Source organism: Fundulus heteroclitus, chromosome 4 (assembly GCF_011125445.2).
Source record: "Fundulus heteroclitus isolate FHET01 chromosome 4, MU-UCD_Fhet_4.1, whole genome shotgun sequence".
Taxonomy (NCBI): Eukaryota; Metazoa; Chordata; class Actinopteri; order Cyprinodontiformes; family Fundulidae; genus Fundulus; species Fundulus heteroclitus.
Window position 1 is genome coordinate 40,670,686 of NC_046364.1, and position 16,414 is coordinate 40,687,099.

The window sequence follows — 16,414 nt, forward strand, 5'->3', positions numbered from 1 at the left end:
GGTGTGTGGTAAAGTTTGATCACTGTTGACATGCTTTCTGCTGCATGTAGAGATGGAGTTGCTCTTAGGCTAAGGTTCTCAAACTGTGGTGCAAGTACCACTGGTGATACATGGTACTAGCCTTTTGTAGTACTCAGAAGAAATTTTGGGGCAAAATAACTTGCAATATCATTAAAAGACAAGTTTACAATGATAAGCTACTAAGTACTTACAATCAACAATAAAAAAAAAGATGAATTGCGAAAGAACGTTGACATTTGTTTCACCAGAAACCTCTCAAAGTAAAGTGCAGATGATTAGTACATTTTTGAAACTGCACCAGGAGAGCCATGATCCAAGCTTCGCTGTTGGTTTGGCTGTTTCATAAAAGCTTTGAGTACCACTGCTCTGAGGAGTAGAAGGCAGAAGTTTGTAATGATGCAGCTCTCCACACCTACTTCTCTCCCCTCAGCTCCACCCATGGGTAGAATAATGGTATTTTGCTTAAGAAATTGTACACTTTGTTTTAATTCACGTTAGTTCCATTTCCAGCGGCACCTCCAGAAAGGTTTGTACGGGATGGCCAGAGGGGAACACAGTCATGTTGGGGTGGAACAACAAAACCTATCCGGGTATGACGGAGCCATGACTGAATTTGGAATGTATGTACAATTTTTCTTTTTTAAATGTTCTCCATAGTTATCATTTTTTAATGCATTTTAAAAGTGTGTAAGTTAATGTTACCTAAATACCAAAGAACAGCTGATTTGTTACGTTTGCACATGTTTTTCCTACATGACGTAATGCAGTTTTAAAAACTATTACGTTTTTTTGTATGAATATTTCATCCTGGTATTGTTTGAGAGCTGAGTCAGGAATGAGAACAAATACATATTTGGTGCCACAGCTGGTCAGTTTGACCAGTCGCCTATTATTACCCACAATAACCAAAATGATCCTTACCTTTATTTTGTACCTACTTAAAACATGGCATTTCAGTTGTTTTGCAGTTGGATATAAGCAGTAATCCCTTTTCATATTCCTGTTACATGGATCCTGGTTTGTCCACCAACCGTAGAAGTGCTTTTATGCTAAAGCAAGTCTTAGATCAGAGTTTAGTGAATGAACAAACAGCAAAAAAATAAAACTGAAAATGGCCACCTGAAAAAAAAAAGTGAAGAAGCAGCCTTCAAAAGTCCTGCATATCTATATCTATAGTGCTCAGAAGCCCTTTAAAAAAAGTACTATACATTTTGCTACATCTAAGCCAATCATGTGGTTCAGACCTAAATTGTTTTCGTCCCTGGCAGATTTCGGTTTAAAGTAGTCTGTAAATGTCCCTCTGACTGGAAATAATATAAACATTTTGGAGTGGCCCTTAAAGTCCCAATCTGTGGAAGGAGCTAAAGATTAGGGTGATGGCAACAAGGCTTTCCAACCTCAAAGACTTTGAGCTCACCGCCAGATAAAAATTGTCAAATTACCGGTTGAAGCATGCCACAACAAGTCAGCGCTTAAGAAGGGATTCAGTACTGCAATGCTACTAAGGATGTTTCCATTGATTATTGAGAAACTGTGATGACTGGGCGACTTATCCAGGGGAAAATGTTTATTTGATTTATTTTTAAATTCATAATCTCTTTACATTGTTTTATAGTCTTTTGAGAGATGATTACATTCAAGTCTGTGAGGATTATGAATAACTTTGGGCTTAGCTGCATTGAGAGGCCAAAAAGACCTCATATCTTTTGTCAACACAAAACATGTATATACAATGCACAAAAGTATTTAGCGAATTCCTGTTAACTGAAACCTTTTTTTCCGTCAATGGTGGTAAATAATTTCACTTTTGCTTTCTTGTAAATGCCTCCCTTCCTTCTGTGGTGATTCAGTGAAAACACTATTGCACAACTCAGAAAACCGTTTTTTTTTTTTTTTAGAAATATGTTTTTTCCAAGTAATCTTTTAGTTTGTTTCCTTTACCCTGAATTAGATCAAGAGCACCAATAATGCTGACTGGACTTTTGAGATTTGGCCTGAAAATTCTGGTATAATTATGTGTCTGACAGACAAATGTTGTTGTCCAACCTACATAAGTAACTTTCACTTGTAAAATATGTACAGATTGCACAGAAGGTATCTATGAAGGATATAATTCACCTGATGTAGAGGTATTTCTTATGTGTGAAATTAATAAACGGAATTAAAGTATGGCTCACAAAGTCTAAGAAAACTGTTGTTGGGTATAGAGCCGGCCCTAAACAATGCAGATCTACTCCTTAGGGTCTCTAAATCAGAAGGAGGCCCCTAAAAAGTGTCTGAATTGTTATACAAATTAAAATTCAGGACTTCAGAGAACCTGTTCAGTTATTAAAAAGGTACTTACTAATAAATTTGCAAATTTGAAAGAAATAACAATTCTTAGAAATTGACATTTATTCACGAATTAAAAGATCTGACGCATATGTTAGTTGTAAATATGCACAGTAAAACCATTTATAGTTCAATAGCTATTTAGGTTGGCCATATATGCTGCACATGGCACCTTAAATTTAATCATTCGGTAAGCAACAATCTTCTGTTTGTTCTTAAAAGCGCATCCGGTTAAACGGGTCTCACCTTCCTGAGTCTATTGAGTCTGCATTGAAACTCGGTACAGCTAGACCAAATGAAAAATTCAATCCTTTTATCCAGTCTGTTTAATTGTTGACTTTTTAGTGACCTACAAACCAAGTGTGCTAAGGGCACAACATGAAAACTACCAAGCTTGTTGGTGTTGTGATGGGCTCAACTAGATGTGGAGCAGATGATTAAATTCTGCCTTGGGCCGGTCCTGTCTGCAGACATGTCTGCAAATAAATTAAAAAAATAAATAAATCACTTACTGTCATAGGAAAACCGTGCCTGGTGGAACAGGTTTTTGTAGTAGTTACAGAGGGAAAGACGGGAAAAGGTTTGGCTCAAGGTGTGTTCAATGGACTGGAAATCTGCTCAGCTACAGAACATACGACACAAAATAAGATACTAGAAAAAACATGCATCATATTTTTTAAAGAGATTATATTCTGCAGCTTCACAAACTATGAAAGTCCTCTTGTATGGCGTTTTTTTTTATGCCCAAGTCAAGGGGGGACAAAAGCAATAAAACGTAAGAAGCACTGCTTTAATTCAGTTTTATTAAAACAAACGTCGCAAAAACAATAATACTTCTGAAAGAACTACTTGGTTTGTCTTTTATATACACAGTGAAATTGTGAACCCAGAATAACTACAGAACAAGCTAGACACCAAAGGTTTAGATAATAACTGTGCGACCCAAACCAGCAATGTTGATTCAAAGAAACACGTGCAACAAGACCGTGCCAGAGGCCTCCAGGCTCAGCCTCTTCCTCTGAGACAGATACAGACAGGAATGTGACTGCAGCAAGGACGGGGACGCAGGTACTAGCAGAGCCTGGCCAACAGCGACCATTTGTTTATTCATCTACACACACAGGCAACCACCTGTTGTTCAATACACACCGGTGCCGCAGAGCTGAACTCTTTCTGTCAAAGTGTCTTTGAAGATTGTACATTTATTGGCAAAAAAACAACAACTGCTGCAACGTAATGCCCAGCAGCTTTAGTTGAAGCTAAAACAAACCACAAACAAAAAAAAATAGTGGACAAAGTTAAGACGGCATGGATGAAAGACAAAAACGTAAAAAACCCCACTTTCTATCCAACCTGTCCCAAGAAGGCGTCCCAGGCGGGGGCGCTGGCAAACTCGAGGGCTTTATTTAATCATAGTTTGCTAATTGAGGTCACTTCCTATGCAGGCCGGGGTACATCTGGGCGTTCTGGGTCACTGACAGGAGGACAGGAATGAGACTTGATGCTGTTGTGTTTGCTCAGAGCTTCGTCAAAGTCCAGCTGCACGCCGTTTACGGTGATGTCCATGCAGCCGTGGTAAAAGGCTGACACCGGGGTGGCGGGCAACGGGACGTCGTCTGAAACACAAGAGAGTTTTAAATAAACATAATTTAAATAGGCATAAAATATCAGCGAAGACTTTAAAACCTTTGGCCTGTAATTGTAAATCTATCTCAAACTTCTGGCATTAGGAACCTTGAAATATTCTGGGTAGCCCTACCTAATCTAAAGAGGAAAAAATTGAGTCTGAAATAATATCAGAAAAAAGGTTTTATTCATAATACATTTCATAATAATGATACATTTTATTTAAAAGGTGCCTTTAGTGCACATAAGGTCACCTTATATAAATTATGCACAACTCATGTACAGTTTTCTTTGTATTCTGTTGTAAAATGTCATCTAATCAACATAAATGATACCCTCCCAAAAACAAGCTTCCTTGCTCGTATGTCCCTTCTTGTGACATCACATAAAGGCATAACAAAATTGTTTGTATTCGTCACAATTTTCCTCCTTTATCTACATGTTTTTAATCAGGTTTTTTCTTTCAAAGCTGCTCACTTGTACTCTTCGTACCGTTTTGTCCCTCCTGTGATGTCATTAACATATTCTATGGAGACTGTCTCATCCTGAAAGCGCTATAGCCCCACCCTGAGGTTGGCGTGTGTAAGCTTTAAAAGGTCCACTAATGCGGCCATTTTTTTTTCCTTTAGATTCAGGTCTGGTCTTTGATTAAACCTGCAGACGAAGTTTTAATTCTCGTTCTTTTCACTAACCTGGTATCCCACCAATGTACGTTGCTACGGGGTTCTGCATGGTGGCGTTAAGGCGCCCCAGTGCCTTCTGCAGGGCCTCAGGGTTTACGTAGCTAACAGTGGAGGAGTTGGCAGAGATCTGGATGTCCGTCGGCGTCACGTTCAGCCGCACCATCAGCCGATCGGGGTAACAGAGCATCAGCGAGTCCAGCGTGGCCACACAGACGCCGTCCAGGAACACTTGTAGGTCCTGGAGATTTAAGTGCAAATAACGTCACAAAAGTTCGATCCCGGAGGGTGAAGATGAGCGTGTTTCCGATATTAGTGTCGACGAAACCCACTGCGTCGTCTTCCTCCTTTGTTACCACGGCGACTGAGAGGGGGACAGTGTTGTTGTAGACAAGAGCAAAGAGGACACCCGTGCTGCTGGACGGACGGATGTTTATCGTTACGTCCACCTTCCAGCTGCTGGCATCACCTATTTATGCGCAGGAAACACATGATTACTGTTAAAATGAAACTGCCACCTTCAAATTCCAACATATTTTCAGGTTGTGATAAAGACCCTGAAATTATCTACAACTTACAGATTGCTCAGTTGCTACATGCCTTGGCAAAGCAAAATTTTGGCCTTTTTATCCACTTGTGGTTAATCAGCAAAACTTGCTTTGAAATGTTATTTTTAACGAATTCACGGGACTTTGTGGCCTCGCACCTCATTAAATCTCAATTTGGGATGTGTTTTAATTAGACGATTAGCAGCCGATTAGTCAGTAGAAATGATTGAAGCCTAAATCATGTTAACGTGAAGCAGGTCTTCTAAAATACGCTTTCAGAGATCAAAGAAACCGAGGGATGAGCCGTTTGAAAAGTGAAGCTCCACAGAGTCGCGGTATTATCAACGACCTGTAGTTTTTGTTTGTTTTTATATGGGATTTTACAGTTTTACAGTTGGGTTTCCTCTGTACGCTTCTTTTCCCCTCCTGTGTGAAACGTGTTTGGTAAAAAATGTCTCAAAACCAAGACAGCATGTTCAGGTCTACTTTCAGTCCCCTTTGATTATTCAAGCACGCTTTCAAAGCTTTCCCACAGGGATTAATAAAGCATGACTTAACTTACTCACTGTAGTCTATGTTGAAGTGTGCCAGTCCGGCCCCTGAGAAGAAAGAGCCTCTCTCCACGTACACGAAGCAGTGTTTGCTCTCCTTCTCGTGAATGACCTCTTTGACGCCGGACGCCCCCTGGTTCATCAGGTTCCAGCCACGGATGCAGCCGTCCAGTCGGGGATTGATCTGAGAGGGCAGCAGAGAGCAGCTCGGGTTTCACGTGTCAAACACATCCGTTTCGCCCAGCGAGGGAAATTTGTCTGGTGGGATTGGAGGGGCTTACAGCCTTCATGACCGTGTCGGTGCGGTTCGGCAGCCCAGCGATGTAGACTTTGGTCTCCAGTTTGCCGTTGACTGAAGTGAAGAGATTCTCGGGGCTGTTGATGCTCATCACAGCCTCCTTGCTGATCTTAACGCTGATGCTGTTTTCCAGCTCGTCCACCGAGATCTGCGTATCACAAACCAAAGACATCTCAACACTTTTGGTCACTTTGCTGCGGGATGACAGCATTCGGAGCAGAACATCTTTAATCGGTTTAGCGTCCGGATCAAGACTTGAGCAGCCTGCAGCTTTTTTTTGTCTGCAGCGAATCAGTGATCTGCGGCACTTCCTTACCACATGCCACTGTCCGTCATTGATGGCTTTTCCTCCGCTTGTAACCTTGTAGGTGTGCTGGTTTTTAAACTGGACTTCAATGCGGCCAGCCCTCAGCCCCAACATGAACCACGAGTTGGGGGAAGACTCGGCATACAGAACAACTCCCTCTGGGTCAAAAGTTCGGAAGTCAAATTCAGCAGCAAATCTGTCAAGACAACAAACAAATGCACAAATAAAACAACTTTACACACTGATCCTATAGAAACCCCGACTGTCACTTTGGATAGATTAAGGCATTGCATCAGTTTCTTCAGCATCCCTTATAGGCTCCTGTTTTATGTGATTTATGTTACTGAATAACTGAGGGTAATAAGATAAGAACTAACATAAGTTATCTACGTTACTTAAGAATGATTACATGTTTTTCAAACCTATTTGGACATCTGTGGTAGATTTTAGCTCAAAAATGGCTTTATGGTTCATATATCCAACATATATGGAAAATTAATGCTGGATCATTATGTAACCTGCAGACTATACAATCAGGGGTCCAATTTTCAGCCCAATTCATTTCCAAATGTGTAGAAAGTGTAAATGCTTATGTTGCCATCCTCGTCAATGTGTAAAACGGGGCTTTCGAAAGCTTAACTAACTTAGTTAGGGCTTAGCTGCCAATAGTCAGCAAAGATTCACAGTGTACTGACACAACCCAACCCAAAAGGATTTAGCTCAAGTTGTGAAGACAGCAAAAAGGATTGTAAGATGCCATCTACAAGAGCTGGACTCAGTTTATGCTGCACCAGTCCAAAAAAGGGCCGGACACATTGCCACTGATCCCTCCCACACAGGCAACGCACTGTTTGAACCACTTCCAAGTACATCAGTAAATTAAAGTTCCTTGTATTATGGTAAAAAAAAGAAGTTTCGTATTTTGACAATATATTTTCCTAATTATATATTCAGCATTGTATGCTATTCTCTTTATGGAAGCCCAATACATGTATTGGGAAATTAAAATCCTGATTTTCCAAAAAAATGTAATCTTAAAAAATTGTAAATTTCAATTAATCGAATAAATGGATTTATTCCCCTGCCCTATAATATGCTAATGACTATCTGCACACTTTTTAGATTCTCATGGAGTGCTTGTTTGGTACATTCATGCAAATTGAACAGTTAACAATCGACTGCTGTTTTTCTTATTTTGTTTTTAACTTGAACATCTCATTATTATCTGAATATGTAGTATTAGCTAATAATAATTGTACTTTATGTTACCCTCTCTGCAAATTCTCTCCCCTGCTGTACTGGTTAAACCTAAATTAAGCTTTTTTCATATTGTGTTTTTGCATTTGCATTTCTCTTCGAAGGCTCATTCTTTGTTTTTCCATTGGTATTTTTGATTAACCTAACTTCAACTAGATGGGATTGCTCCACTGGAAATGTATTTCAGAAGGAGAGGCCTTATCACAAATCCTTGCATTTCATTCCTGCTTGCTTGTATTCTGTTTTATTTTCCCAATGTTTTAATCATGTAAAGCACTTTGCATTGACTCAGTAATGAAATGTGCTAAATAAATTTGCCTTGCCTTGCCTTGCATATCACTGAATAAGCCACTCATTAAGGATGACAGAGAAGAGGCTTTTGCCATACCTGGTCGGGAGAAGGGCGAAAACATTTTTTCCACTAACAAAAGCCATTGTTGTCTGAATCCAAACATTTGCTTCTCTGATATGTCACATCTACGAAAATCCTGCCCGCCGATCTTGACTTTTATCTTTTCATTTTATGTGGTATTGAAATCCCTCCCAGTAGCAACGATTACTGATGGATGGGTGGGGCAGTGTGGGGCTCGGCGGAACTACATCCATCTGACGAGAGTCAGGCTCATTTTTGATTTGTCTGTGTGTTATGTGTGCATTCAGAGCCAACGTCTTATTAACATTTCATTATGGCTGCATAATGAGAATAAAGAGTCTTGATTCTTAAAAAACTTTTTTGTTAAATCACAAATTCCACAAATAAACCAATAACAAACAAAATTATTCAGAACTGAATCAAGAAACCAAATTTAAGTGATTGTGTATGACCCGACAAAGGAAAGTACAAACACTCTGGAAGAACAGAACAGGTATTAGAATTCAAGGTTCCCTAAAACAACCAGGATTTACAGATGACAAAAAAACACACAATTTGCAACAAACACAGTTAAAGACACTGTGACAAAACCCAGAGGCTACAGCTCACTTTGCTCGGTCAGGGTTAGGGGATTTAATTTTGTTTCCTGTGTAAAAGACACTCCAGTCTCAAAAAACGTTCACCAAATCAGGAAAATTATGAAACATCTTTTGAAACTCCAACAGTAGCAACACCCATCTGTGGCTGGTTGGGTATGTTCAAAACCTTACTTTGTGTTCTCAGGAAGGCGAAAGCGCAGGTAGATGACTGGAAAGCCCGCAAACTGCTCCCCCAGGTAAAGCATCTCGGGGTGTTTATCGTCCTTCAGGTCCACGCAAACAGGGATGCTCTCACAGTGTCGCTCGTCCGCAGCCAGCTGCAAACCCTGACGCCCGTCGCAGTGGCACGTGTAGCTGCCCACCGTGTTTTGACAGGTCCCGACACACGCGTGCATCTCGCACTCGTCAATATCTGCAGCAGTGAGAGAGGGAGGGTTTTAAAAGACGTTCGGATTTCTTGGTGAAATATGTCGCAGAATCAAAAATGACGGCAGATTTTCTTGGGAATAACGCAGAATGTCTCACCATTGCAGGTCCTTGAGGTGAAGTTGTATTTAAATCCCACGGGACACCGGCACTCATACATGCCTGGCGTGTTGACACATTTGGCTGGCTGTTCACAAATACTGGGGTACAACAGGCACTCATTGACATCTAGAGAGAAATATGACAACAGACCCTCGTCAGAGATCAAAATGTGAACTGCTTCAGAAATATCGACAAGGTTTACAAGAGAAGGCAAATATATACGATGTCTTCTAAAATAGCGTTGAACTTTTGTACGTCTTGTCAGGTAACAACTACAAATTTCAGTTCATTTTATTTAACAGCCCAAAACAGTGAGCAAATAGCTGTGAATTGAAAGGAAAGGGATGCAGGCTTTTAAATGTATTTGTTTTACCAATAATAATCTGGTAAATCAGGAAGAGCAGTGTGGTTTTCGTCCTGGCCGTGGAACACTGGATCAGCTCTACACCCTCAGCAGGATTCTTGAGGGGGCATGGGAGTTTGCCCAACCAGTCTACATGTGCTTTGTGGATCTGGAGAAGGCATTCGACCGTGTCCCCCGGGGGATCCTGTGGGGGTTACTCCGGGAGTATGGAGTACCGGACCCTTTAATAAGGGCTGTCAGGTCTCTGTACGACCGGTGTCAGAGTCTGGTCCGCATTGCTGGCTGTAAGTCGGACTCGTTTCTGGTGAGAGTTGGACTCCGCCAAGGCTGCCCTTTGTCACCGATTCTGTTCATAACTTTTATGGACAGAATTTCTAGGCGCAGCCAAGGTGTTGAGGGGATCCGTTTTGGTGGCCTTAGGATTGCGTCTCTGCTATTCGCGGATGACGTGGTCCTATTGGCTTCATCAGGATGTGATCTACAGCTCTCACTGGAGCGGTTCGCAGCCGAGTGCGAAGCGGCCGGGATGAAAATCAGTGCCTTCAAATCCGAGACCATGGTCTTGAACCGGAAAAGGGTAGAGCGCCTTCTCCGGGTTGGGGAGGATGTGCTGCCCCTAGTGGAGGAGTTCAAGTATCTTGGGGTCTTGTTCACGAATGAGGGGAAGATGGAGCGGGAGATCGACAGGTGGATTGGTGCAGCGTCTGCTGTGAAGCGGGCGCTGTACCGATCCGTTGTGGTGAAGAGAGAGCTGAGCCAAAAGGCGAAGCTCTCGATTTACCGGTCGATCTACGTTCCTACCCTCATCTATGGTCACGAGCTTTGGGTCGTGACCGAAAGAACGAGATCCCGGATACAAGCGGCTGAAATGAGTTTTCTCCGTAGTGTGTCTGGGCTCTCCCTTAGAGATAGGGTGAGGAGCTCAGTCATCCGGGGAGGACTCAGAGTAGAGCCGCTGCTCCTCCACGTCGAGAGGAGCCAGTTGAGGTGGCTCGGGCATCTGGTCAGGATGCCTCCTGGACGCCTCCCTGGTGAGGTGTTACGGGCACGTCCCACCGGGAGGAGACCCAGGGGAAGACCCAGGACACGCTGGAGAGACTATGTCTCCCTGCTGGCCTGGGAGCGCCTCGGGGTTCCCCCGGAGGAGCTGGCCTAAGTGGCCGGGGAGAGCGACGTCTGGGTCTCCCTACTGAAGCTGCTACCCCCGTGACACAACCCCGGATAAGCGGAAGATGACGGATGAATGGATGGATAAAAATCTGAAACATAGGAGAGCGTGGTTCAAAGAAGGAGCCACGTGTAGAACTGTAACTCTGGAGGAGATGCAGGATCCACAGCTACGATCTGAGAACCTGCTGACAGGACGGCCAATAGCCAAATATGGCCATTTAGGAAGCATGCAAGTTACTCTATGTCTTCTTAGTAGTTTGCCACAAGCATGCAGGGGAGATGACAAACATGTTGAAGTCGCTGCTCTGGTCAGAGAAGACTGTGTGGGGAAAAAACTAACACTGCACACAGGGTGGAGGCAGCATAATCATGTGAGCTTTTCTTCAGCAAGGACAAGTAAGCTGGTCGGAGTTGATGAGAAGATAAGATGGAGCGCAATAGAGGCTAGTCTTGGAAGGAACACTGCTAGAGGCATCAAAGGACCTGAGACTGGGACAGAGGTCTACCTTTCAGCAAGCCAATGACCCTAAACATACAGCCAGAGCTGCTGTGGATCAAACTAGATCATAGCATACTCACGTGTTGTAATGGGTAGCTCAAAGTACAGAGTCTACAAAAAGCCCACATTATCCAGCCAAACTGACTGAGCTTGACCTATGTTGTAGAGAATAATGGGGGGAAAAATGCACTCCAGCATGGGCAAAGCTGGCGGACATACCCTCAGGGACTCGAAGCATCAGGTGGTCCTGTTAAGTATCGGCTCATGACTGACGTGATTACAAACGCACGTCACACTTTTAAGATTTTTACTTGTGAGAATGTTGAAAAGCTTTAAATGGTATGAACCCTTTTGCAAGACACTGTAAAACAGGATCCCTTATGCTTCTAGATTAATAAATACCTCATGTAGATTTCCGACTCTTTTACGGTAAATCTTCTCCAAAGCCATAGTAGCTCAGAGGGTCTGATGTTTAAACTGCTACAGCTGGGCCCTTAAGAAGGGGCCTTAACCTCATCGTGACTGACCCTGTGCCCTGACCTCTGGTTCCTGACAAGCTGCAATAAGCCAAAAAGCATTTCCCTGCTTTGCGATTAGCCTTTAGCCATACAAATATTCTTCTTTGGTGAGTCTTTGAACGTTTTTCTTACAGGTAGTTCAATTGAACAGATGGAAAGCTTTGCTGTTTTCATGGGAATCAGTCTAAACGTCCCAAGACGCTTTACCTGGGGAATCAAGTCTATTAACACACAAGCTGATATAAAAGCTAAGAAAGGCTTATATCTGTATATATTAGATGATGTCAGAGACCTTTAAAATATAAAAATTAGAGGTGACTGCTAACTTTTATTTTTAAGGAGGTCGTCTGACATTCTATGCACCGAAAAAAAACACCTAATGTAAAATTATTATTCCTTTTTTTTAGGGATCTTTCACAGCTCTAGTGGCTCGCTTTTTTATCACAGTAGGCTGACAGGAATGGGGTGGAAGAGGGGGAGAGACATGCGGCAAAGGACCATGGGTCAGATTCAAACTCAGGTCAACTGCGTCAAGGACTAAAGGCCTCCATGTATGGGTCGCACTACCCGCTGCGCCACGAGCACACCCTAAAATTATTATTCCTGACACATTGATTATATATATATACTCTACACAACACACAGAGTCACGAAATGCAGCAGCGGAGCAGCTTCCTCCCTCCACCATGCCCCGTCAAATGAAAACAGAAAGCCAATTCATCAAACAAGCTGAGTCCATGTTTGTGAAGACTTTGTACTGGACAACGCTCAAAGATAAACACTGAGCTGCCCACAAAAAAAAAAAAATTTGAAAATAAAGCAGGAGATGGTACAAGTGGACAAAAGATGGGACGCTGCTTCACATAGCTAAGCATTATTAGGGTGTGTTGGTGTTTTCGGCCAATCAGTCGGTCCGTCGGGTCTGGAATAACAAATAGTGTGCTCCCTGGGGCAACAGCTGTGGGGAGCAGAGTTTGGGATTTCAGGCATGAAGGGTTCAGCTATACACATGAATAAATACCAAGAAAAAGTATCAGACAGAAAAACAAGCTGTCTGTGTGCTCAGCTGTTGTGCAGAATATTTTCTATTTTTTTACCACAGAGTAGGAAAAAAACAGTCAGAAGTCATTAGAATCACAGACCCCATTAGGCCATCATACAACATATCAAGCTCTTACCAACGCAGTTGATGTTGTCATTGATGAAGAAGCCTTCCTCACACAAGCAGAGAAAACTACCTGGAATGTTGTGACACTTTTGGTTGCATCCTGCGGGAAACTCAGGATCTGTGCACTCGTCGATGTCTGCAGAAACCAGCACCAATCAATGTTCAGTCACTAGAAGGGTTTAAGACTTTTCACTCGAAGTCTAAACGCCCTGTTATAGTAAAAGCTCGGGCAATTTTTTTTTTTTAAATGACTGATGAGAACTGACCATCCTCACAGCGCAGCCCCTTCCAGCCCGGCTTACAAACACAGGTATAGGAGGCCTGGCCGTCCACGCAGCGCTCCGAGCCCTCCTTGTAGCACGGGAACGGCGTACACTGGTTGCTGATCTCTGATTCAGGACACACAAACCCACCGGGGGGAATGACGGCGGCACACACAGCGAAAACAAGAGCCTTCAATAAAATATCAGCCTCTCACCCGTCACGCAGGTTCGAAGGTCAGGGGGGATGTTGGAGCCGGAGTTGTGGTTGTTGATGCCGACGCGGTGGGAACCCAAGCACACTGCAAGAAGAAGTGGTACTCATGAGCCAGGAGGCACAAAAGGTGCTGAAACGCAGCAAAAAAAAGAGAAGAAAAATAGCTAACTTACAGACATATTTGGGGTAGAAGTATTCCTGCAAAAAAACAAATCACATAAAAAAATAAATACAACAGATTGACAAACGTTAGATATTTCATTACACAATTTAAAAAAAAGTCTCCAATATAAACCGAAAGTTGCTGTTCTGCAGAATGAATTATTTAAATAGCATCGGGTTGGATTCTATTTTTCTTTCAGGAAACTTTCAGTAGGTAGTGGTGAACGAGTTTCTAGAAACATCTAATTAATATTCAATGACCCCTTGTTTCCCTGGTAAGTAAATACAAGGTGGACCAGGATGCAAGACAGAGCGGCTCCGCGGTCATCACCACTGTTCGAGAAATGTGAATGTAATCATTTTATTTTCATTAAGTTATAGGCATTTAGTCTGTTTTAAGAGTTTGCTTTCAGGAAGGTTCTGTTGTTTTTAACTTCAGACAGGGAGAACAAATGGTTCTCTCAGATAAGGAATGCCTTGCCTTATCCAGATGTGAGTGTTGCAGGTGACTGATCACCACCCCCAACAAACTTGCTCCTCTACTTGTGTGCAAACCCCCATGTTATAAACTTATGACCCCTCCTGTCCCTTCTTTGAAGTTTGATAATAAAGGCAGAGAGAAAGAGGTGGCTCAACGCAGATGATCCCAGACTGTCAGGGAGTGAAGTTCTCCGTTTGGGTTTTTCCTCTGCCCTCTTCTATAAAAAAAGTCTAAACTTGTGTTTGTGTGGTTTTCTTTGTAGGATAATAAGGGGATATTTATCATAACCCTATCAACAATGTCTCCATAACAGCCATTAGATGCTACACAGTCAACTGGTTGTTTAGGTCTATACCCGGAAAAAGCTTTTTCTGTCCTGTTATCACAAACGTCACTGTGAGAAGTTTGCTAGATTCTGCCGGGACTCTGACTGAAACCATGTACATTTGGTCAGATGACTAAACTCTTTGGCTTTAGCTGGGTCTGGCTTGCAGCAAGGCGGAAAAGCACTCTGAGCTCTATTGTACGGTGGAGCAAGCATGAAGCTGTGGGCCGTTTTCGCTGCCGAAGGCCCCATGGAGCCTTCTAAGTGTACACCCTTTTACAGATTCTTTGAAATACCAGGGCATCTTGACATAAACGACTGGGCCAATAAATCGAGAGGACTCTGCGAGAAGCACTAGTAGGAGAGTGAAACATGACTACCAGTTCAGGTCTGGTCAACCAGAAGCTGAACGAGATGCTGATGGCCTTTTTGTCAATGTGGTAATTGTGTTAATCCTTTTAGTTTCTATTAAGGAAACTTAAAAAGAATCCCTTAAACGGAAATTTGAAGAGGTGAACTTGAGCTTCTCTGTTCATTTGTAAAGACTTTCACACATTTTGTATGCATAACAGCCTGATCTGCAAATTCACCATCTAGATAAATAAGTTAACAGGATGTAAAGCCTCTTGCTTTGCATCGTCTCACGGTCCTGCTGATCCTCATCTTCTGCTGAAGCTGGTTTTTACAACCTGAGACGTCCTGCCAATGCAGGGACGTCGAACCCGCGGGGGGGGGGTGGGGGTCCTCACCGTCTCTGGGTGGTTCTCGAAGATCTCTCTGGCCTCCTCCTTGTTGCACACCTCCTCGATGCACTCCCTCTCCAGGTTGCCCTTCTTGCTCTCCTCAAACAGAGAGTTGGCCCTCCGGTGCCTGCTCAGGAACTGGGAAGCTGTGTTCTGGCTAAGGACTAACACAGACACTCAACTTTAAAAAACAACAACAAAAACAAAGCAAACTCCATGCAGCCACAGATTCTTTATAGGAGCTGCACCGATTTACTGATTTGCAGGTTCCCCACTTGTGATTAATGCAGCACAGCCACACAACAAAGCCTGACTGATCCCTGCAGGAATGCAGCTCCTCTCTTCCCTCATGAAAGATGGCCCATGTGTTGTTGCTTTTTTATTATTTTTTTCTTTATTTTTGGACTAACCTAATTGAGCTGGCATGAAAAGAGCTGATTGCGAAAGCCCTTATTTCCCAGAAATAGCCCCCCTCAGTTGTTGTAAGCGGCTCATGTTGTCCAGGCTTTTTGTTTGACGGTGCATAACAGAGTCCTGACAACCCCCCCTCCCTCCCTCTCTCCTCTGATTATCTCCATTTTTTGTGATGTAAAAGTCCAGAAACCACGCCGGGGAGCTCGGTCTGGGGCCCCAGTTTGAGTTTTAAGGCACCCCGACAGGCAAAGCGCAGCCTCGGTCGTACTTACATCGGTGAGCGTCGGCGAGCGTCACCAGTAATAGGAGACAAGCCCAGGGTGTCCCAGGAGCCCGCTTCTGCCTCCTCATGGTCGGGCCGTTCTTCCAGCTGCAGGCCACGGCTTGGCTCCGGGTAAACACTGGCCGAGCGCAGGTCGGCGAGAGGAATGGGGGAAAAAAAACACACTTTATTCTTCCCGAAAGTGTTTTTGTGAGGAAAAGAGAGAGAGAGGGAGGGAGGGAGGGAGGCAGCGGCGCTGCTGACGCTCTCGGGCTTTTGTTTGCTCAACGTGGCTGAACTCAGGCGGAAAATAAGTTTACTAAACACAAAGCAGGGGGGCCCCCACAGCGCACAGATTTACTGGGGAACTCAGTCAATAAGATCAATATAGCATAACACTATTATTTGTTAAAGTTAAGCAGCAGGGATGAAGCATCCAACAATATTTTACATGAGCTTTAACATGTTTCATTAATCTTGTTCTTCTTTATATCTATCTATCTATCTATCTATCTATCTATCTATCTATCTATCTATCTATATATATATATATATATATATATATATATATATATATATATATATATATATATACATACATACATACTTCAGACTGCTGAAATGCTGAAGGCGCAAATGGACTCTGTACCACACCTGAATAGCACACTGTCTATTTCCCATGCATTGTTCACACTGTTACATTGTTTTTTAT

The 16,414-nt window shown here is 42.9% G+C and overlaps 1 protein-coding gene across 1 annotated transcript; it reads right to left on the bottom strand.

The window, feature by feature from the left end:
* Nucleotides 1–3,135: 3,135 nt before the first annotated feature.
* pros1 (protein S) lies at nt 3,136–15,991 on the bottom strand. Its single transcript, XM_012873497.3, has 14 exons — nt 15,713–15,991; nt 15,033–15,190; nt 13,489–13,513; nt 13,317–13,400; nt 13,105–13,227; nt 12,849–12,974; nt 9,117–9,245; nt 8,763–9,003; nt 6,372–6,558; nt 6,039–6,203; nt 5,773–5,941; nt 4,991–5,127; nt 4,671–4,899; nt 3,136–3,968 (listed from the first exon to the last, which is right to left on the bottom strand). The coding sequence occupies exons 1-14, from the start codon at nt 15,789–15,791 to the stop codon at nt 3,790–3,792; spliced, it is 2,031 nt and encodes a 676-aa protein (XP_012728951.2). The 5' UTR covers nt 15,792–15,991; the 3' UTR covers nt 3,136–3,789.
* Between the last annotated feature and the right edge of the window lie 423 nt (nt 15,992–16,414).